A 22065-nucleotide genomic window follows, 5' to 3' on the forward strand; every position below is an offset into this window, starting at 1 on the left:
AAACAATCTGAGGCAGCATCTCTTATGCTAATGTCTTAGCCTGCTCATTCCTCATTGCATTTACATTCTCTGTCCTCATGTAACTGATGCAACAGACACCACAGCTCCACCGGCAAAAAGTAGAGTTACAGAAAGCTCAGCCCCACTAACAGACAATGTGTTACCCACCAGCCCTTTATCTGAGCCTTCACTGGCACCCCTGGGACAATCTGACACACTTCCTGTTACAACAGAGGTTCTCCCTCCTTCAGCATCCACTCCATCAGAGGAGCACCGAATTTCCTTGACACCAGAGGAGTTCACACCTTCAGAAACAATCCCCGAACACTCACATCTGTCTCACCCGGTCCCAAAGGAGTCCACACATCATGCAGTTGTTGATCATCATCATCACCACCATCATCCAATCACAGCAGAGTTCATCCTCCGTCCCCACTCTCATGATCACCATCACACAAGCCCGGTCAAAACTGAGGAAAAACACTCAGAGCCGAGGCATAGCGAGAGAGGAGGTAAGGCACACCCATAGTTCTAGATGACAGTAGATATAGTGTAGAGGCCCCTAGAAAACAGAATAATCTAATTTTGAATCAGGAGATCATTTTCATTTCCACCCAGTGTGATGGTTTTTATGGTGTGGAACCCTTCTGAAATGGACAATTTTCAGGAGGCTAAAGTCCCTAACATGCTCTTATATACAAGCTATAATCATTTTATGTTGCCCAGCATCATATTGTATGTCAGAGACGCTTTTTCAATTTATATAGTGACAGTGAAATTTAGTTAATGTGGGTGAGTGAGTGAGAGGGAGTTTAAGGGTGGAGAGAAAAACAGGAGGGTGTATGAGCACTGGCAGTGGATGGTTGGTTAAAGTCTGAGTTCAGTTGACATGGTCTTTGCATCATTCAGAGACAATGAGAGAATTGTGCAGCAGACACAGGATCAGAGTGATGAAAAGATATGACAAGGTATCAGCAAAGACAGAATCAGGACTAAGCCCAAAACATCAATTCCCAAAAAATTTAACCTCACCTAAACAAACATAACAAAACATTGCGTCGTTTACGGGCAGCATTAATATGTTAAGTGTCAAGATATAAATAAAATGATCACGTGTTGTTTGAGGTCACTTTCTGCTGGTTCTGGCATGGCGTCAACCTGCCAATGAGGGAGCAGATGAAGAGCTCCATCACTGTCATGGTTTACTAAGCCCAACAGACACTCACACACATCCTTCTTTCAGTCAGTGTGGAGCAACGGGAACCCCGAATGCTCAGGCTGCCAGTGTCTGATGTCAGACGGTTGGGCTGAGCTGATTGAGATTAATGCCAAGAACGGTACGAATCACTCCTACCCCCAAGGCAGCATGGGTTACTGAGATTAAATGCATTTATGTTCACTGCTGTGCTACATCAGCCTTTGAAACAACCGTGATTCAGAATTCTGCTTTCCCACTAGAGAGTTTTTTCCCGCCAGCATGTGTACGCACGTGTGTGTGCAACCGTGACAGATGTGTGAGAGAGTGGGTCTAGTGGGGCCAGAGTCGGACATGAGTAGAGCTAGGTAGGGGTTACTTCGATGAGATGTAATGATGGCATGATGCCAGTTGTGTGAAATGGTCCAGGGTGCTGTGAGAACAGCTGCTGGAGTCCTGTCTCACTGGAGCCCCAGGGAGGGGGAGGGATGAAGGGGGGCGAGTGGGCGGCAGATAGCCTGAAGGGGGACGCTCCGCAGGGGAGCGGGATGCTTGCAGGATGCCCCTCTCTGAAGAAGACGACTGGAGACGTACATCGCCCGTGCAAAAACACCTCAAGGGGAAACACAGATGGAAGCATGCAGCACTATATTCTCTAACGGTCTGGTGATCATTAGTCCCTCAATGACATGCATGGTGTGGTCGCTACGTGTGATTGGTTATCTGTATTTTCAATCTTAATCATCTCTGTGAGAAGGAGAGTAGTGTTTTGATTTATTGAACTGTGCCTGTGTAGCAGTAAATGGAGAGGTAGAAGTAAGAGGAGGGTTGATCCATAAACTGAACTAGTTTCACATCTCTTCTTCTTTCGTTTGTGCTCACTATAGCTCTAAAAACTTGAAGCAAAGGATCCTGGGAATGGCATAAAGCCCTCTGGGAAAGTGGAACATACAAAGAAAAAGGGAAAAGAAGGGGAAAAACTTGAGCAAGAGACAATTAAAAATGCAGTAAAAGTGGGATGTGTGTGCAAAGTTGTCTCTGGTAGTATTCTGATTCAAGATGTTTTGTGGGAGTGTAGCACCAGAGAGAACATTAAATCTCAACATAAGGAAGTACACCCATGAGAAGATGTTACTGTAATGTACTACAATCTACTGAATCTATGAATATTCAAATGGGTAAATACAATAACAAAAATAAGAGCACAGACAGATCCTGTTTCTCTATCACGGAGGGGGAACAAAGAAACCAGCTCAAGCAAGTACCAGTCAGAAAATTTTATGACATTCAGATAAAAGGAAGTGCATGTCATTTCTTTCACACCCAGAGTGAAAGCATAGTGATGAAGGAGTTTCTCAAGCCTCTCTTACTCTCACAGCTTTTTCCCAAGCCCAGGGCTGAGACCCCTGATGGGGCAATCCACTAACTGACAGGGAGAGAAAAGAAGAGAGAAGGAAAACAAGGTCTCGGAGGAAGACAGGAAGAGAAAGAAAGGCAGACGATATCAGTAATCTTTACCCACTGCAGTATCAGCCTAATTATAAAGTTCCTACTGTTCAGGTTGCTGAGGACAGAGCATGTAAAATCTACCTCACATGATGTCTTTTCTCGTTGTGTTAATGATGACTGTGGTGTGTCAGTCTCCCACAAGTCTGAGGAACACGTACACGAGACTCATGGCCACAAAACAACGTCACCTGAGCACGGAGAGAAAAGGAAGGAGGAGGAAAAAGAAAGAATAACTGAAAAGACAGGTATTTCTTTTATGTGTAGTAGAGGCAATTCTTGTAGATTTATAGACTGTAGTTTAGTTATGGTGCAGTAAATCTGCAGTAGATAAATTTGACAGCTCACAGTGAGACCCTAAATACTGAAAACAGAAATGTATCTAAATTTATCTCTTCACTGACATAATAATCTGTCAGTCAACTTAAGCTGTAGAGCTACATCATAATTTTGCCGTGTGTCATATCTTTATCTGAGACAATGACTGAAGCTGAAGAGCAAGAAATGTAATATCTTTTTATTTATTGTTTAGGATGCTGAGAAAAGAGAAATTAAATCTATCCCGCAAGATGTTTTCTTCTTGTTACATCAATGATGATTGTGGTGTTTCAGTCTCCCACAACAATGAGGAACATGCACATGAGACACATGTTCACAAAAAAACCACCTCACCTCAGCACGGGCAGGAGGCAGAGGAAAGAAACGCTGAGAGGAAAGGTATCTCATTTATATGCAGTAGTGGCACTCTTGTCAAATATACCTCATATCTTTGTTTATTGTGTCAATGACAACCATGGTGTGTCAGTCTCCCACGATTCTGAGGGACACGTACACGAGACCCATGGCCACAAAACTACACACTCATCTGAGCATGGGGAGAATAAGGGGGAAGAGGAAAACGAAAGCCACGCTGAAAGGAAAGGTATCTCCGTTGGATGTACTGTAGTAGTGCTTGTAGCTAACTGTAGTTAATTGTAGAAAAATGCAGTAGATAAACTTTCAAAACGCGTTAAACTAAAAGGTGTAAACAGCAGAAATGTATCTAAATTTTTGCTTCTTTTGTTTGTTTGACGGTCAGTCCTCCACAAGCCTGAGCAACAAGTACACCAGGCTCATGGCCAGAAAACCAAAACCTCATTTGAGCACGAAGATAAAAGGGAGGAGGCAGATGAGGAAAAAGAAAGAAAACCTGAAGAGACAGGTATCTGGGTTATGTATAGTAGAGGACAGCATATAAATCTATAGATATATGTAGTCGGGCAGATGGACAGTAGACCAAAGTTAAATTTGACAACTCATAGTAAAACTGGAAACAGCAGATACGCATCTAAAGTCTTACTTGTTATTTTAATAGCAATTGTGGTGTTTCAGTCTCCCACAAGTCTGTGGAACACGTACATGAAACTCACGGCCACAAAACTACGTCCTCTCAGCACGGGGAGGAGAGAGAGGAGGAAGGGAAAGAAACAAAAGCTGAAAGGAAAGGTATCTCTTCTATATGTAGTAGTCTTCCTAGATTTACATACTTTAGTTCTTTTGTTGTTGTGGCTGTAAATATGCAGTAGATAAAACTTTCCTCACAAGCTAAACTTGGCAACTCATTGTGTAAAATTGGCCTCTGAAAACCAGGAAGAGCAGATATGCATCAATACTTTCTAATATTAATGTTTTTAATGATTGTGGTGTGTCAGTGCACCACATGTTTGAGGAACACATACATGAGACTCATGGCCACAAAACAAAAACCTCATCTGAGAAGGGAGGAGGAGGAGCATCATACAGAGAGAAAAGCTGAGAGAAAAGGCATCTGTCTATCTCTGTGTTCTGTAGTTGTGGCTGTAGCTAACTGTAGTCAGCCTGTAGTGGTGGAAATAAACTTTCACCATGGGTTAAACTTAGCAACTCACAGTAAAAAATTAAAAACACCAGAAATGTAACTATATTTTTGCTTGTTATGCCAATGATGATTATGATTATTATGTCAGTCATCCACAAGTTTGAGGGGCGAGTACATGAGATTCATGGCCACAGAACCACAACCTCATCCGAGCACGGAGAGAAAAGGCATGAGGAGGCACACACCGAGAGAAAAGCTGAAGAGACAGGTATCCTGTGTTTTAAGTCGTGGTAAAAGTGTTCTTGTAGTTTTATATTTAAAAATTAACTTGGTGTGCCGTAAACACGCAGCTGGTAAACTTTTACCGTGAATTAACTCAGCACTTGTGACTGAAAACAGCAGAAATCTGTCTCATTAGTGACCTTAATTTGGTAGAGAATGACTGAACGGAGGAGCAAGGAAAGGAAAAGACCCGAGAAACAAGTTTAAAACTAGAGACCATCTTGTGATGGGATCATACCTGCTGCGACACCCTGCAACATGTTTTGTGATTGTATCTTGCTCAGTTGTGACACTATGGCGGTGAATATCTATCCACAGACAGACAGACATATAAACACGTGCCAAAATACTCAAAACCACCTTTGTGGTAGTTCCTGCTACAGTAGATGTCTCCAGGACCACATTTTCCCATGACGCACACAAACAGACTCACAAGATGAAAATAACAGCAGCCACACTGTCACAGCTGGAAAGAAATTATATTTACTAGTTGTTTAGGTTGCTAAGACAGGGAAGACAAAATTGATGTTTTTACTTTGGTATGTCAATGATGATTTTGCTGTGTCAGACCCCCACAAGTCTGAGAGACACGTACATGAGAGTCACGGCCACCAAATAACAACCTCATCTGAGCATGGAGAGAAAAGGGAGGAGGAAGAGCATGCAGAAAGAAAAGGTAGCTGTTTTCTGTGTGCTGTGTTAGCTGTAGCAATCTGTAGTTTACCTGTGTAGTGGTGGAAATATGCACTAAAGAAAACCCCGGGTTGCAACTCACAGCAAAACATGGTCCAACAAAAAACTAGAACCAGCAGAAAAATGCAGTTAAATATTTGATTGTTATTTCAATCACTATTGTGGTGTTTCAGTTCCCCATCAGCCTGAGGAACACTTACATGAGACACATCATGGCCACAAAACAACAACCTCATCTGAGCATGGGGAGAAAAGGGAGGAGGAGGAGGAGAAAGAAAGAAAAGGTGAAAAGACAGGTATCTGTTTGTAGTACAGTAGTAGTAGTGGAGGCAATGTTCTAGATTTACATGATAACAGCAAATAAGTAGCAGCTAAACTCGGCAATTCACAGTGTAAAATGGGCCCGTGAAAACAGCAGCAGTGCATTTAGAAAATGTGCGTTATATCAGTGACTATATTGGTGTTTCAGCCCACCACATGTTCGAGGGACACATACACGAGTCTCATGGCCACAAAACAACAGCCTCATCTGAGCACGGAGAGATAAGACATGAGGATGGGCATACAGAAAGAAAAGCAGAAAGGACAGGTATCTTCTTTAGATGTAGTGGAGGAAAAGTTTTCATAGATTTATACAATGAAGTCTAATTGTCATGGAATAAATATGCAATTGATAAACTTTTATTACAAGACAAAATTGCATTGATAACTGAAACTGATAACTGGAGGCTGCAATTATTAACATGTTTTTGCTTGTTATGTTCATGACAATCGTTGTGTGTTAAGTTTCCCACAAGTCTGAGGGACACATACATGAGACTCATGGCCACAAAACCACAACCTCACCTGAGCACGGGGAGAGAAGACATGAGGAGGCACATACAGAAAGAAAAGCTGAATGGAGAGGTATCTTTTTCAGTACCAGTGTAATGTACCTGTAGTCTTAGCAGATGAACCCGAGTTAAACTTGGCAACTTTCAATCACAAATGTGGTGTGTTAGTCCCCCACAAGTCTGAGGAGCACGTACACGAGACGCACCATGGCCACAAAACCACAACCTCATCTGAGCACGGGGAGCATGGGGTGAAAAGGCATGAAGACGCACATAAAGAAAGAGGAGGTAACTCTTTTACATGTAGTGGTAGCAATTTCCATGTAGATTTAATACAGTGTTTTAGATTATTTATAACAGGGCTGTCACCTTTTTAAAAATTCAGGTTTGAATGAATTAAAACGTGCGTTTAATATGTTCTAATTAATTCAAATGCAACCCACATTACCTAATCCCAGACTACATTGTAGAACTGATGCTGTTCTGAGATAAACTTCCACCACAAGTTAAATTTGGCAAATTACAGTGAAAAATAGATGCCTGTGAATTTGTCTCTTTAGCAGCATCATAGCCTGTCAGTCAATTTAAGATACAGGGCTCAATTCATTCAAATGTCATTTATATATATATTTATGTTATTGAGGAATAAAGTGAAGAAGATTTACTTTTTGCTTGTCATGTTAATGACAGTTGTGGTGTTTCAGTCTCCCACAACTCTGAGGAACATGCGCATGAGACTCATGGCCACAAAACCACAACCTCATCTGAGCATGGAGAGAGAAGGCACGAGGATGCTCACACAGAAAGAAAAGCTGAATGGAGAGGTATCTCTTTTAGTACCAGTGTAATGTACCTGTAGTGTTAGCAGATGAACCCGAGTTAAACTTGGCAACTTTCAATTAAAAATGTGGTGTGTTAGTCCCCCACAAGTCTGAGGAGCATGTACACGAGACACATCATGGCCACAAAACAACAACTTCTGTGCATGGAGAGGAAACGGAGGAAAAAGAAAGGAAAGGTATCTTGGCCTTGTAGATGTATATATTGTAGTTTAGTATGAAGTTGCTCAACTTTTACCATAAGTGCAACTTGCCATCATGTAGCCAAAATAGGTGCCTAAAAAGTGCAGCAGAAATGTATCTAAATTTTTGCTTCTTTTGTTTGTTTGACGGTCAGTCCTCCACAAGCCTGAGCAACAAGTACACCAGGCTCATGGCCAGAAAACCAAAACCTCATTTGAGCACGAAGATAAAAGGGAGGAGGAGGAGGAGAAAGAAAGAAAAGGTGAAAAGACAGGTATCTGTTTGTAGTACAGTAGTAGTAGTGGAGGCAATGTTCTAGATTTACATGATAACAGCAAATAAGTAGCAGCTAAACTCGGCAATTCACAGTGTAAAATGGGCCCGTGAAAACAGCAGCAGTGCATTTAGAAAATGTGCGTTATATCAGTGACTATATTGGTGTTTCAGCCCACCACATGTTCGAGGGACACATACACGAGTCTCATGGCCACAAAACAACAGCCTCATCTGAGCACGGAGAGATAAGACATGAGGATGGGCATACAGAAAGAAAAGCAGAAAGGACAGGTATCTTCTTTAGATGTAGTGGAGGAAAAGTTTTCATAGATTTATACAATGAAGTCTAATTGTCATGGAATAAATATGCAATTGATAAACTTTTATTACAAGACAAAATTGCATTGATAACTGAAACTGATAACTGGAGGCTGCAATTATTAACATGTTTTTGCTTGTTATGTTCATGACAATCGTTGTGTGTTAAGTTTCCCACAAGTCTGAGGGACACATACATGAGACTCATGGCCACAAAACCACAACCTCACCTGAGCACGGGGAGAGAAGACATGAGGAGGCACATACAGAAAGAAAAGCTGAATGGAGAGGTATCTTTTTCAGTACCAGTGTAATGTACCTGTAGTCTTAGCAGATGAACCCGAGTTAAACTTGGCAACTTTCAATCACAAATGTGGTGTGTTAGTCCCCCACAAGTCTGAGGAGCACGTACACGAGACGCACCATGGCCACAAAACCACAACCTCATCTGAGCACGGGGAGCATGGGGTGAAAAGGCATGAAGACGCACATAAAGAAAGAGGAGGTAACTCTTTTACATGTAGTGGTAGCAATTTCCATGTAGATTTAATACAGTGTTTTAGATTATTTATAACAGGGCTGTCACCTTTTTAAAAATTCAGGTTTGAATGAATTAAAACGTGCGTTTAATATGTTCTAATTAATTCAAATGCAACCCACATTACCTAATCCCAGACTACATTGTAGAACTGATGCTGTTCTGAGATAAACTTCCACCACAAGTTAAATTTGGCAAATTACAGTGAAAAATAGATGCCTGTGAATTTGTCTCTTTAGCAGCATCATAGCCTGTCAGTCAATTTAAGATACAGGGCTCAATTCATTCAAATGTCATTTATATATATATTTATGTTATTGAGGAATAAAGTGAAGAAGATTTACTTTTTGCTTGTCATGTTAATGACAGTTGTGGTGTTTCAGTCTCCCACAACTCTGAGGAACATGCGCATGAGACTCATGGCCACAAAACCACAACCTCATCTGAGCATGGAGAGAGAAGGCACGAGGATGCTCACACAGAAAGAAAAGCTGAATGGAGAGGTATCTCTTTTAGTACCAGTGTAATGTACCTGTAGTGTTAGCAGATGAACCCGAGTTAAACTTGGCAACTTTCAATTAAAAATGTGGTGTGTTAGTCCCCCACAAGTCTGAGGAGCATGTACACGAGACACATCATGGCCACAAAACAACAACTTCTGTGCATGGAGAGGAAACGGAGGAAAAAGAAAGGAAAGGTATCTTGGCCTTGTAGATGTATATATTGTAGTTTAGTATGAAGTTGCTCAACTTTTACCATAAGTGCAACTTGCCATCATGTAGCCAAAATAGGTGCCTAAAAAGTGCAGCAGAAATGTATCTCAATCTCAATCAATTCAAGCTAAATCTAAATTTGGCACTGAAGTCATAGCATTACTGTTTAGGTTGCTGAGGAAACAGCATAATATCCTCATGAGGTGTTTCTGCTTGTTATGTTGATAATTGTGGTGTTTCAGTCTCCCACAAGCCTGAGGGACACATACATGAGACTCATGGCCACAAAACAACATTATTTGAGCATGGAGAAGGAGTGCATAAAGAAACAAAAGGTATCTCTTATATGTAGCAGTAATAATGTTCTTGTACTTTTACATACTGTAGTTTACCTGTTGTGACTGACAAATTTTTACAACTTAAACTCATAGCATAAAAAAATGCTTCCCTGAAAATTGAAAGCAGCTGTTTGGATTCTTATGTTGATGACAATGGTTGTTTCAGTCTCGCACAAGTTTGAGGAACATGGACATGAGAGTCATGGCCACAAAACAACATTGTTTGAGCATGGAGAAGGAGTGCATAAAGAAACGAAAGGTATTTCTTGTATATGTAGCGGTGGTAGTGTTCTTGTACCTTTACATACTGTAGTTTACCTGTTGTGACTGATGATGACAATGGTTGTTTCAGTCTCGCACAAGTCTGAGGAACATGGACATGGGAGTCATGGCCACAAAACAACAACCTCACCTGAGCACGGGGAAGAGAAACATAACGAAAGAAAAGGTATCGCTTGTATATGTAGCGGTGGCAATGTGGTAGTTTACCTGTAGTAACAGACAAACTTTCAGCACAATTTAAACTCATAGTGAAAATTGCAAACAGTAGAAATGCATCTTAACTTTGGATTCCTATATTGATGGCAATGGCTGTTTCAGTCTCGCACAAGTCTGAGGAACATGGACATGGGAGTCATGGCCACAAAACAACAACCTCACCTGAGCACGGGGAAGAGAAACATAACGAAAGAAAAGGTATCGCTTGTATATGTAGCGGTGGCAATGTGGTAGTTTACCTGTAGTAACAGACAAACTTTCAGCACAATTTAAACTCATAGTGAAAATTGCAAACAGTAGAAATGCATCTTAACTTTGGATTCCTATATTGATGGCAATGGCTGTTTCAGTCTCGCACAAGTCTGAGGAACATGGACATGAGAGTCATGGCCACAAAACAACAACCTTATCTGAGCACGGTGAAGAGGATCATAAAGGAAGTAAAGGTATCTGTCTTATATGTAGTGGTGTAGATTTAGATACTGTAGTTGTGTTGCATTAAATATGCAGTAGATAAACCTTCCTCACAAGCTAAACTTGGCAACTCCAGTGTTAAACTGGGCCAGTATAAACAGCAGAAATATATCTGAATTCATCTATCTGCATCTGTTCAACTATATAATAGTTTAGTGGATAAACTTAGGCTGTAGAGTAAAATCTTAATCTCGCATTTTCTATTTGAGATACTAGGGGTGAGAAAAGGGAAGGAAGGGAGGACCAATTAAAAACTCAGATATTTTAATCATAAGATGTTTCTGCTTGTTACGTTCATGACTATTGTGGTGCAACAGTCCTCCACAAGTCTGAGGAACATGAACATGAGACTCACGGCCACAGAACAACTGGGCACGGGGAGGAAAGAAAAGCTGAAAGGAAAGGTATCTGTTTTACCAGTAGTGGTGGAGATCTTCTCATAAAATGTATCTCATATCATATCACCTCAATTTTGCTCATTGTGGTGTTTAAGTTTCCCACAATTTTGAGGGACACGTACATGAAACTCACGGCCACAGAACAACCACCTCATCTGAACACGGGGAAGAGAAACATAACGAAAGAAAAGGTATCGCTTGTATATGTAGCGGTGGCAATGTGGTAGTTTACCTGTAGTAACAGACAAACTTTCAGCACAATTTAAACTCATAGTGAAAATTGCAAACAGTAGAAATGCATCTTAACTTTGGATTCCTATATTGATGGCAATGGCTGTTTCAGTCTCGCACAAGTCTGAGGAACATGGACATGAGAGTCATGGCCACAAAACAACAACCTTATCTGAGCACGGTGAAGAGGATCATAAAGGAAGTAAAGGTATCTGTCTTATATGTAGTGGTGTAGATTTAGATACTGTAGTTGTGTTGCATTAAATATGCAGTAGATAAACCTTCCTCACAAGCTAAACTTGGCAACTCCAGTGTTAAACTGGGCCAGTATAAACAGCAGAAATATATCTGAATTCATCTATCTGCATCTGTTCAACTATATAATAGTTTAGTGGATAAACTTAGGCTGTAGAGTAAAATCTTAATCTCGCATTTTCTATTTGAGATACTAGGGGTGAGAAAAGGGAAGGAAGGGAGGACCAATTAAAAACTCAGATATTTTAATCATAAGATGTTTCTGCTTGTTACGTTCATGACTATTGTGGTGCAACAGTCCTCCACAAGTCTGAGGAACATGAACATGAGACTCACGGCCACAGAACAACTGGGCACGGGGAGGAAAGAAAAGCTGAAAGGAAAGGTATCTGTTTTACCAGTAGTGGTGGAGATCTTCTCATAAAATGTATCTCATATCATATCACCTCAATTTTGCTCATTGTGGTGTTTAAGTTTCCCACAATTTTGAGGGACACGTACATGAAACTCACGGCCACAGAACAACCACCTCATCTGAACACGGGCAGAAAAGGGAGGAGGAGGACAAGCACACAGAAGGAAAAGCCGACAGGAGAGGTATCTCTTCTATTTGTAGTGGTAGCAATATATGCAGTAAATATATTTTAGTGCAGTAAATATGCAGAAGATCAACTGTCACCGCGAGTTAAACTTGGCACCTCACACTGAAAAATGGGAACTGGAAAGAAACGTCTCTAACTTCCTCTCTTCAACAGCATGATAACCTGTCAGTCAACATAAGCTATGAGGCTAAATATTAATTTGCCACCAACAGCAGCGCCATATTTTTAACTGAGACAATGACTGACACTGAAGGGCAAGAAATAAAAAGCAAACAGGAGGATGAAGTGGGAAAGAATGGGTAGACAAGAAAAAGGAAGATGAATTTGACATTAAAGATGCTCTTGAAGTAAACACATTGTTGTTTCTATGTTCAGAACAGTGTGAACATTATTACATTTTCATCAAGTTTTACCTCTTGCTGTTTATAAATAGTATGAAAATTTTGCACTTTATGACACTTGGCTAAAAAACAAAAAAAAGAATATTTAACTTTTTCAACACACATGTATTACATTATAGTATGTGAACAGGTTTACAACAAATATGTGGATATTGTTGTCTTGTCAGTCATCTTTGTAATATCTAGTTTGGTTTAACAGCCTGAGATAATCATCAATAGAGATTGATTTGCAAGCTTTCGCTCCTTTGTAGTGCACCACGTCTTTGAAAAACCGGAGGGGGAAAGAGGGAGTCATGAGACCACAAAACACACTTCTGGGAAAGAGGATGAAGACAGAGAGAAGGAAAGAGAGAAAAGGAAAGGTAGAATCTGAACACGTGGTATAACAGCACAGTGATTCATAACTGGCTGCACATCGGGAGCCAAACTTTATCATGATGAGGTTAATAGGTGGCACAGTATTGCATTTATCTAATATGTTCCTGCTCCATTAAATGTGGTGATTCGAATCATTTGAGCCCACAGTTGAGTCATCTTTCTCTTGGCTGAATCTTCCACGTGTGTCATCAGTGCAAAATAAAGTTTAACCTGCCTCTTGAAAAGGTTCTGCTTTGCCGACCTGACAGAAAAACACTTTTTAAAATATTTAATGTTGACGAACCAAACTAAATGTTTCCCAGAAGAGTTTTTGATTTTAGTTTTAAAAATTCTTTCTTGAGTCGATTAATCATGTCCCACAATCGTCTTCAGCAGATGAAGTCCTGTTGACGTGGCATTGTAGATGTTCAAATTTCCATTTTTGAGCATGTTCAAGACTTCTCATCCTTGTGTGGCTTAAAGTTAGAGTTAGAGTTAATTGTTTTCCTGTGGAAACAGTGGTTGGTAAAACACTCACATAACAAGATCCACTACGCCGTTCTGAGGCTTTTGATTCTATCACATGAAGAAGAATGTGTCATATGATCATTTCTGTTGGCATTATTTTGCCAACTGCTGTTTCCAAAGTCAAGAATTAACTTTTAATCTCATCTTTGTTTTGAAAATTATTTCATATTTTCATTTGAAAACCTAATGGATGCTTTAAAAAAAAACGAGCCACATCAGATTGCAAATATTAAAAATAGTGTTAAATTAGATTTAACTTTAAATCTCTTTACTCAGGTGCAGCACTACAGTAGTTCCTTGCATGTAGACTCATTAAATCCTGATTATGATTTTTGGGTTCTCTCCAGCCACTGAGTGAGGATTTTATCAGCTTTATAGAACAAAGCAACTCCCTTCTTGTAACGGTAGAATCTAGTGGGAATCCCATCCACCTAATCCATACGACCTCTCTGTAGAACTAATGCTCACCTATAAGATAGACCTGCTCCGCCTGTGTGACGGTATAGTGCTGTAGACGACTGTGGCACAGTGAATGATGAGCAGATGACTCTTACACAAAGATTCCTTCATCCCTCAAGGGCTTCTGAAACTCTTGATCTCAGGAGAGCCCCAGGCCAGACAGTTGTTTGGGATCATATACGATGATTTCAAAGGTAAGAGACCAACATGAGCAGCACATGGTCTGAGGATACAGAGGGGAAACTTGAGCTTGGTGAGATTCTTAGATCAGTGGATTGTAAAGTCTTTTAGTCATTTGACTAAAGTGTTGAGGCTGATTTTCAGGGATAAAACCTGTGGGAAAATTCCTTTCATTGCATGTTATGTGTTTTTTCATTTTGCTCATTTTTTCCCTTGCATCTGTGACTCCCTCGTGGTTGTGTTTGCTTTATGTGCATGATCAAGGTAAGTGTTTACCTTAACTGCCCACACTAACATTTCTGTATACTGATTTCAGAAAAAGATGCTTGTTAGCAAAGTAAACCATTATTCTTTCATCCTCACACAATCTTTGATGCAGACAGCTGTCTCTCATTCTCTGTGTAATCGTCTTTCACCGTTAACAATTCACAGCTGATAAATACCAGTAAAGCAGCATCTTGACTAGTAACGTTAATTTGTGGAACAATGTCCCATTGCCTCTCTAGTCTGTGGAGTAATTGGCCATTTATATTTAATTAGGCAGTTCTTCCCACACTGCTAGCATGGTTCCCTCAGTGCTGAGAGAGGCATTTTATGGTGCTCCTCTCGCTGGCTTCCTTTAAACCAGCTCATTAATATTTCAGCTGGCATCATCAACCAAACAATAATAAAATAATAATGTGACGGCTGATTAAACAGCTAAACTCCGACTTTTTAATGTGCATTTAAATGTGTATTTGCATAAACATGCCTGGTAAACGCCTCTTTAGAGGACAGTGATGCCTTGCAGCCACTATTGCAGCCAACTTCTAAAGCTTAATAAAACCTTAATTAGGTAGCAGCCTCAGCCAAGATAATCGTAGCGAGAATGTAGAGCAAAACCCCTCCACCTCTCGCTGCATCCCTCTGCACAATGCAGATCCGACGGTAAATGATATCAGGCTTTCATTTCTCCCTCTGTGGAAAAATTACACCATTCTCCACAGCATCATTTTTTAGCTTTGGTTTAAGGGTGTGAAATTTGGAAGAAGTCTTAATTTATCAAGCGTTCCAGCATGTAGAGTAAAACTTGCATTCAAATCCTCTCAGATAATTCATGAATTACAAAGAGAAAATTTAATTACAAGCTCTGATTGTGCAGCGCATTATGAAAGAGAATTTAAGTCTGTGGAGATGAAGAACAAACTGTGAAAAGAGAGGAGAGAAAGAAGGTTTTTTCTCAGGTTAATCGGGGTCAGACTGATTCCATAGTGCCAGGTGCAGACGGAAAACTCTTACTGTACTGTATCACTCACCTCAAACTCCCTTGGTTATGATTCTGTAGCTTATAATCAACTCATGCCATAATGCAATTAAATTCCCAGACACAATTAACATGCCTGTACTCATGCGCCTGCACCCATATACATAAACAAGCATGTACACACACTCGCGCACACACTCGCAGGATAGTGGAATTCCCATCAGTAATCAGTGCAGCACAGTGAAGCAGACTCAGCAAACCTGTGAGTGTAGTAATGGAGAGGGAGTGGTCTGTCTTTATTGAACCAATATATAGTCAGAAAGGCAAGTCATAAAACACACACAGAGTCATTCATTTCTTCACTGACGTCTAAAACTAAAACTTTCCGACATCTGTTAGTGCAAGTCATTTATCACTTCCTACTGTCGTCAAAGAGTCCTGAGAGAATGCAACGGATTGAAAAAAAAGATACTATCCCACTCCAATTTTTCTACATTTAAATTGCAAGTTCAACATAAAAATGTATAACTATCCTCCCCTAAGAAATGAGTTTAAATCTGTCTCTTTTATTTTAGACTGTGAGTGCTACGGCCACTCCAACCGTTGCAGCTACATCGACTACCTGAACATCATCACATGCGTCAGCTGCAAGCACAACACCAGGGGCCAGAACTGCCAACACTGCAGACTGGGATACTTCCGCAACGCCTCTGCTGAACTGGATGATGAGAGCGTCTGCATCGGTCAGTCAACAAGGGGACAGGGGAGAGTATGTGTAGAGGGCAATGGTGTGTGTGTCACTATGGTGGTAGAGTGTGTGTTCTGGGTGATTGACAGAGAAAGCGGAAAAGGATATGCTAACTGTTACTGCCTTCAAAATTCAAGCACCCACGACAAAGGACCACACCTAGGAAGTCCAGTGATGAAATTCTAACACATGTACTTTCTTTACTTTCTTCTTTACATACTTTTGAAAACATATTTTTGTTAAAGCACTGTCAGATACAAGTTGATTGTGATTATCCACATCAGTTCAACCGTGAAGAAATTGTTATACACAATCCTATAACCACAGGGAACACAAAAGTAATTGGACATGTTAATGAACATGAACTTAAAGCCGCACTAATCAACAATCTTATGTATGCAGGATATCATGTCATCATGCTGGTATCTCTGTACATGATAACCCAAAAACAATACACTAGAAACCTCATACTTAAGACGGAGTAGATATGGACAGTTATAGATGAGCTGATCAGATTTTGGTACATATTAATGAGATAAAACTGATTTTTCTGTTAGCATTCTTATTGATAAACTACAATTACTATGAGCATACTTGTTCTTTTGTTATGTAGATCATGGCGGGACATAATGCAAGCTGAGGAGGCTATTTGTAATGTGAGAGGGGTCACTGCTAGTGACAAACCCAAAGATTTATCACCTGACTCTGCTGTCCCCATCAGTTCTACTGATCATTAAGCATCTTTCAGCACATTGTTTGTTTTGGTTCACTCTCACTCTCATCAGCATCATTTCCAGATGAAGCATGCTGCTGTTTTCAGTGACAACATTCTCATAAACCAACTGTACAATACCTACTCAGCACGAAACACCAGACAAAGACCGTTAGCAGCTAGCTGGTCTGCTGGATATGTGAATAGGCAACCGTTTTATAAAAGTTGATCAGAACAACTTTATAAAGGTGATGATATGTCAAAGTTATGTTTAGAGCTTATTTTGCTGCCCCTAAGTGTACAAAAAAAATGTATTAATGCTAAGGCTCTATCAGGCGGGAACTGCAGCCATCATCACTTCTTCTTTATATCAGGGGGTTTTTTGCCTTCAGTCTGGTCTTAAGCAAGTGTAACAATGTGCTGAAGTGACTGACTTGGTCAGTGAAGAACTTTCCATCGTTTGGATGTTCAAAACTTTTTGAGTGTTAATGGTCACTAGCCTACTGCATTGTCCTTGTCTGCTACTGTGTGTTTCAAAAGGTTTACAAGTCCAACCCCATTAACCTAATATTGATGCAAACACCCTGAAGCATCAGACTACAGTTGATTAATACTCTTTTTGGACAGTGATATATGCAGTTTGTTTGCATTCATATTCGTATTTACTCTTTCTACACTTTCTACACCTTGTTAAGGGCACGTCCTAGTAAGAGGTCACTTTGTTTGCATTGCTGTGGAGCAAAAATATGGTGTTGATTTGGATCCATCTGTAGGTGGACTGCAGGGGGTTGGAGGGTAAACTCGCCATGGTTGGGGAGCACACAGGGCCAGGCCTTGGAGTCAGCACAAATAAGGCCCCATTAGCTCATCTGCCAGCACACTGGCACACTGAGCATGGCAACAAAAATCAGTTCACACCATCTCTAGAGCAAGAAACAATGTGCCCTCTAACACTAATGCATTTCCACACATTTTACACAGCTACACATTATACACACACATTCAGTCTCAGTGGCTCATATACAATCCCAGTATTAATGCACATGACCTACAGACACACGAATACCAACCGCCTCGCTGTGGTTGTGTAATCTGGGCATCTTGGCCTGTTTCTCCTTTATGAATATTTTATAATAAATTTGTTAATTTGATCTGGGGTTTAAGTAAAAGACAAGCTATCTGCTAACATCAAGTCACAAATGCAGCGCAAATATGCAGATCTGCAATTTTTTACCATCTCTGATCTGCTACCAGCTACCACTGATCTGGATATCAGTCAGCGTCTAAAAATACACGTATTTGTAATGATAATATTGTGCAGACATCTGAGGGAAACACAGAGAATTCTAAAAAAATAAAAAAAAGATCCAAAGAGAAATTCAATGTCATCTTGTCTTAAAGAGAAGAAAACTTGAGTGGTAAATCTTTGTTAGACTTATGTGTCATGAATCTCAGTACAAAGTTCACATTTCAGTACAACAAAAAAATGTTTAGACAGGTAGCTATAAGGGAGAATTAAGGGTGTTTCTGAGGTTAACTATATGTTTGTGGTATGGTTATGATTGGCCATTTGAATCATAAAGTTTGATTTCATTTCAACAAAAAGATTCACAACTGTTCGAAATACCACAATGTTCCCTAAACTTATTCTATCTGCCTTTGAAAGCAGATATCATACCGTCAAAAGAACTTGCAGTTCTATTTAAATGGGATTAGTTTCCCAAACAACATCTGAGATACTTAGTACTTTCTGACATAGGACATCTGTCATTTCATTTTTCTGTTTAGATGAGTCGCTGTAGTCTCTTCACAGTGTTAGGATGTGTGATGGGCGCCAGTAAATTTGTTGAAAGACTGTTCTAAAACGTTAACCTCTCAGAGACCTTGGGAGTAGTTTGTGAAGAGGTGGCATTCTGCGTGAGAAAAAAACTGAGACCTATGATATGCAGTTAAAACATGCAAAATGAAATGCCTTAAATCACAGTCGTTTCTAGTCCTGACAGCATTACATGTATCACAAGCTGTGATATATTTAGTACACTGAAACTGACACAAAAAACTAAACCTGGAGAAATAAAAGAGCCTTAATTTTGGGTCTGAATCTGCAGCATCTTGGGACATCTCTGTACTCTGGAGAGACTCCACCTTATATGCAAAGTACTGTAGCTCTGAAGTGCTTCAATACCAAAGACAAATCTGTGGTGTGACACACATGCACACATTTTTGGCTGAACTTAATTCAACTGTAGATCAAATCCCCCAAAAAATTACAACAGGCAGGAATTTCTAAATGACACTCTCTCTCTTTTTCCTCCACCACTCTTCCTTCAGAGTGTAACTGCAACCAGATGGGTTCTGTTCATGACCGGTGTAACGGTACAGGCTTCTGCCAGTGTAAAGATGGTGCCACAGGGGCCAAGTGCGACGACTGTCTGCCAGGCTACTACTGGAAACAAGGCTGTTATCGTGAGTATAAGGACAGCAAATTTTTGTGGGTTCATGTCTAAAAAACCAGGGTTGAAAAAAATGTTGTAGCCTTCCAGGTCCCTCCTGAGTGCATCGCCTGATGTTTTCTTTACTCCTGGGGGAATAGATCATGTAGCTCATTAGCAGCATCAGCTGCTCCTTTAATTGATGACCCTGTCACACCTTAACCCCATTACAGGGAATCGCCTTCCTCCACCATCTACCATCTAGTCAAAGGCCTCAGTCTCAAACAGACCCACCCCCTTTCAATGTAGGTTTATTTATTACAACATGGGGCACATTGTAGTAAATAGTAGGACAGTATGTTTTAGGTTTGACATCTTACTCCAATACTCCGATGCATCAGAGCCAATTACCTTTGGTGTAATAAAAAATGTTATCTGGTGTAATTATTTCTTGTCATGGAAGCCTGATTCTCTCTCAGAACATTTTCAGGTCAAGTATCTTGTGCCGTACAACTATTTCTGCACATTTTCTAATGTCTTTTATAGCATTTTAATGATGCTATTTGTACCTCCAATCATTACTTAACACATCACACATGCAGTGTATTTTCTGCTGGGTTTCAGACAATGATTTTAACTTGACCCTGAGAAAATGCAGGCTCAAGAGAAACAGACAGAGAAAAGGGCAGCAAAAACAGAAAAGGCAGGTGTTACCTGTTGTTGTCCCTGAGGCAAAGACTGGAGAATTTATCTTGCCTCTTTCCTTCCTCCTGCTTTCTATTCTACTTTGTTCTCTCTGCCCTGAATTCTGCTCCTGCCCCTGTATCGCTGTTTCCAATCATGCATTTTCCAACATTGCCCCTCCTTATCCTCACCCACCTGTCTGTCACTTTGCCATACATCTTTCTTTGTGCTCTTTACTCCCCCACTATCCTTTTACCACCTGTCACTTTGCTACATCCTCTTTATTCCCAACTCATCTCTCATTCTCCTTACATCTGCAATTCCTTCACTCTCCCTCTTTCCAACTACTTCACCCTCTCCTGCTCTTTCTGTCTGCTTTCATCTCAACTCACAGCTAACATTTGCGATGAAGAGATGCTCCTGTGCCAGAACGGAGGAACGTGCAACCAGAACCAGAAGTGCATCTGTCCTCCAGAGTTTAAGGGGGTACTGTGCCAACACTCCCGCTGCGAGGCGGGCAAGGACTGCAATGCCGCCTCTTCGCCGCACCTCTCCATGGCCACCCTGCTGCTCTGCACTCTGCTAGCCCACCTGCTGGCCATGTTAACTCCCCACTGAGCCACGAACCCCCACCCCACCCCTCAGACCAAGGAGTGTATGTATATGTGTGTGTACGTAAGGCGAGGGGAGACCCAGAGTAGGTAGGGCCGTCCCAGCCATGGACCCAGTGAACACACACACACACACACACACACACACACACACACACACACACACACACACACACACACACACACACACACACACACACACACACTCTTCAGCAGCACTCGCAAAAGAGCACACACACACACAACACTTACTATCCCCGGTCACCTTTCAGACACTCAGACACACATACACAGACACACACACACACACACACACACACACACACACACACCTCACAGGACGGTTATGATACCGAATGTGTGCTCAGCTGTGAGAAGAAGGACAAACAGAGAAAAACAGGGAATGACCTCAGAGAAAAGAGATGCAGACGAAGGGGAAAAAAAAAAAAAAAAAAAATCATACCAACCACTGTTCCCTTTATTTCTGAGCTGGAGCAATGTGCATCAAACCAAAAAGCATAAACAAAACACTTAAATCACCACTGTTTCACTTCAAAGGGAATGGCTGTTGTAACCACAAGGACCTTTTTTTTTTCCTTTTTTTTTTTTTTCTTGGTTGATTTAAGGATCTCACCTCCTTAAGACTGATGGCCAGTGTGTGTGGTCAGACTCGGTGAGAGGACAAGACACGTTGACACGACAAACAGGTCGGGAGGCGAGCTGTGCATTTGATCCTGCTGCTGAGGCCTACATAGCATATTAACCAGGTTTCATTTCCTCTTAAAAGATGAGACTTGATTTTACATTTATTCTATTTCTGCTGCATTTTTTTAAAAAAAATTATATCTTCAGTCATTGTATCTAATGTGCCCACTAACAGTCGCTGAGATTATACATATTATATAATATCCAGGGGGTTACGAATTATAAAAATTTAGTCACTATTATGGTTGTTATAGGAATGAGTGATTGTTGCCACACTTAGCGAGATTTAATCTTCACACAGTATTCAGGAAGCAGAATTTAAGAGAATTTAACTTATCAGAAGTCTAAAAGAGAGAGAAAAGATATCAACCACGTATCAATATTATATGACATTATTTGACTATTTTTTGTAGAAATTATTTTTGTTTGGAGTTACAATAAATTATAAAAAATGACATTTACAACTATTCCAAATGAGCATTTTATTACACCGAGTGTAAACCTTGCAGTAAATATGACTGTTATTTGCCTTCTTGCTTGTACTTTTTTCATTCAATCAAGTGTCCATGATTAAATGCTGTTAACATCTTTTTTTCAGTGGGGTGAAAAAAAAAAAGAAAAAAAAAAATCAAACAAGTTGAGACAAGAGAGCCATCACTCCCAATCATCCATTTGATCTATTTCATTCACTTTGGACATGGTGTTGAATGCTCATCATTACAAATGGATTATTCCAATTTGAAATACAACAGCCTGTCTGACAATCACAAAGAACTGTTTTCCTGTCCAGAGAATATAAATTATTTTACTCTGATAAAAGTTGCAAAGAGCTTTTATATCTGAAAAATGTCACTTGCAGATGCACCACAAGTAATGGGCTAATTAAAAAATATTTTCCATAATACAAACAGTGGAGACACACTGATTCAAAATGGTCCTGGGAGACAGAGCGACTGATCCTGAGGCCAGATTTTCTTCTCTCCTCCAGATCGTTGA

The 22065-nt window shown here is 40.4% G+C and overlaps 4 protein-coding genes across 5 annotated transcripts in view; all 4 read left to right on the forward strand.

Annotated features, from left to right (window-relative positions):
- Window positions 1-21660, forward strand: part of ntng2b (netrin g2b) — a 67039-nt gene extending 45379 nt beyond the window's left edge. The window contains exons 6-8 of the mRNA XM_056403512.1: window positions 15753-15920; window positions 18969-19103; window positions 20148-21660. Of these exons, the coding sequence (XP_056259487.1) occupies window positions 15753-15920; window positions 18969-19103; window positions 20148-20371 (527 nt within the window). The 3' untranslated portion in view covers window positions 20372-21660. The remainder of the gene's footprint in view (window positions 1-15752; window positions 15921-18968; window positions 19104-20147) is intronic.
- LOC130186400 (histidine-rich glycoprotein-like) lies at window positions 4868-7416 on the forward strand. Its single transcript, XM_056403514.1, has 7 exons — window positions 4868-5496; window positions 5687-5797; window positions 5983-6102; window positions 6300-6419; window positions 6515-6634; window positions 7051-7170; window positions 7266-7416. Exons 1-7 carry the CDS (start codon window positions 5346-5348, stop codon window positions 7379-7381), a joined length of 858 nt encoding a protein of 285 aa, XP_056259489.1. The 5' UTR covers window positions 4868-5345; the 3' UTR covers window positions 7382-7416.
- LOC130186399 (histidine-rich glycoprotein-like) lies at window positions 7588-11081 on the forward strand. Of its 2 annotated transcripts, XR_008830281.1 has the most exons (9): window positions 7588-7935; window positions 8133-8252; window positions 8348-8467; window positions 8884-9003; window positions 9099-9197; window positions 9456-9548; window positions 9718-9810; window positions 9904-10247; window positions 10400-11081. XR_008830281.1 is itself a non-coding variant. In XM_056403513.1 (8 exons), the coding sequence occupies exons 1-8, from the start codon at window positions 7824-7826 to the stop codon at window positions 10044-10046; spliced, it is 900 nt and encodes a 299-aa protein (XP_056259488.1). In that variant the 5' UTR covers window positions 7588-7823; the 3' UTR covers window positions 10047-10458. The 2 variants fall into 2 exon arrangements, 1 of the variants encoding a protein (XP_056259488.1); XM_056403513.1 differs by having other exon boundaries at window positions 9904-10458.
- On the forward strand, window positions 11123-12894 carry LOC130186401 (sarcoplasmic reticulum histidine-rich calcium-binding protein-like). The gene is made up of 4 exons (XM_056403515.1): window positions 11123-11360; window positions 11706-11792; window positions 11882-12004; window positions 12662-12894. Exons 1-4 carry the CDS (start codon window positions 11246-11248, stop codon window positions 12781-12783), a joined length of 447 nt encoding a protein of 148 aa, XP_056259490.1. The 5' UTR covers window positions 11123-11245; the 3' UTR covers window positions 12784-12894.
- Window positions 21661-22065: the final 405 nt, after the last annotated feature.

The sequence above is a fragment of the Seriola aureovittata genome, chromosome 18, assembly GCF_021018895.1.
Source record: "Seriola aureovittata isolate HTS-2021-v1 ecotype China chromosome 18, ASM2101889v1, whole genome shotgun sequence".
Lineage (NCBI taxonomy): Eukaryota > Metazoa > Chordata > Actinopteri > Carangiformes > Carangidae > Seriola > Seriola aureovittata.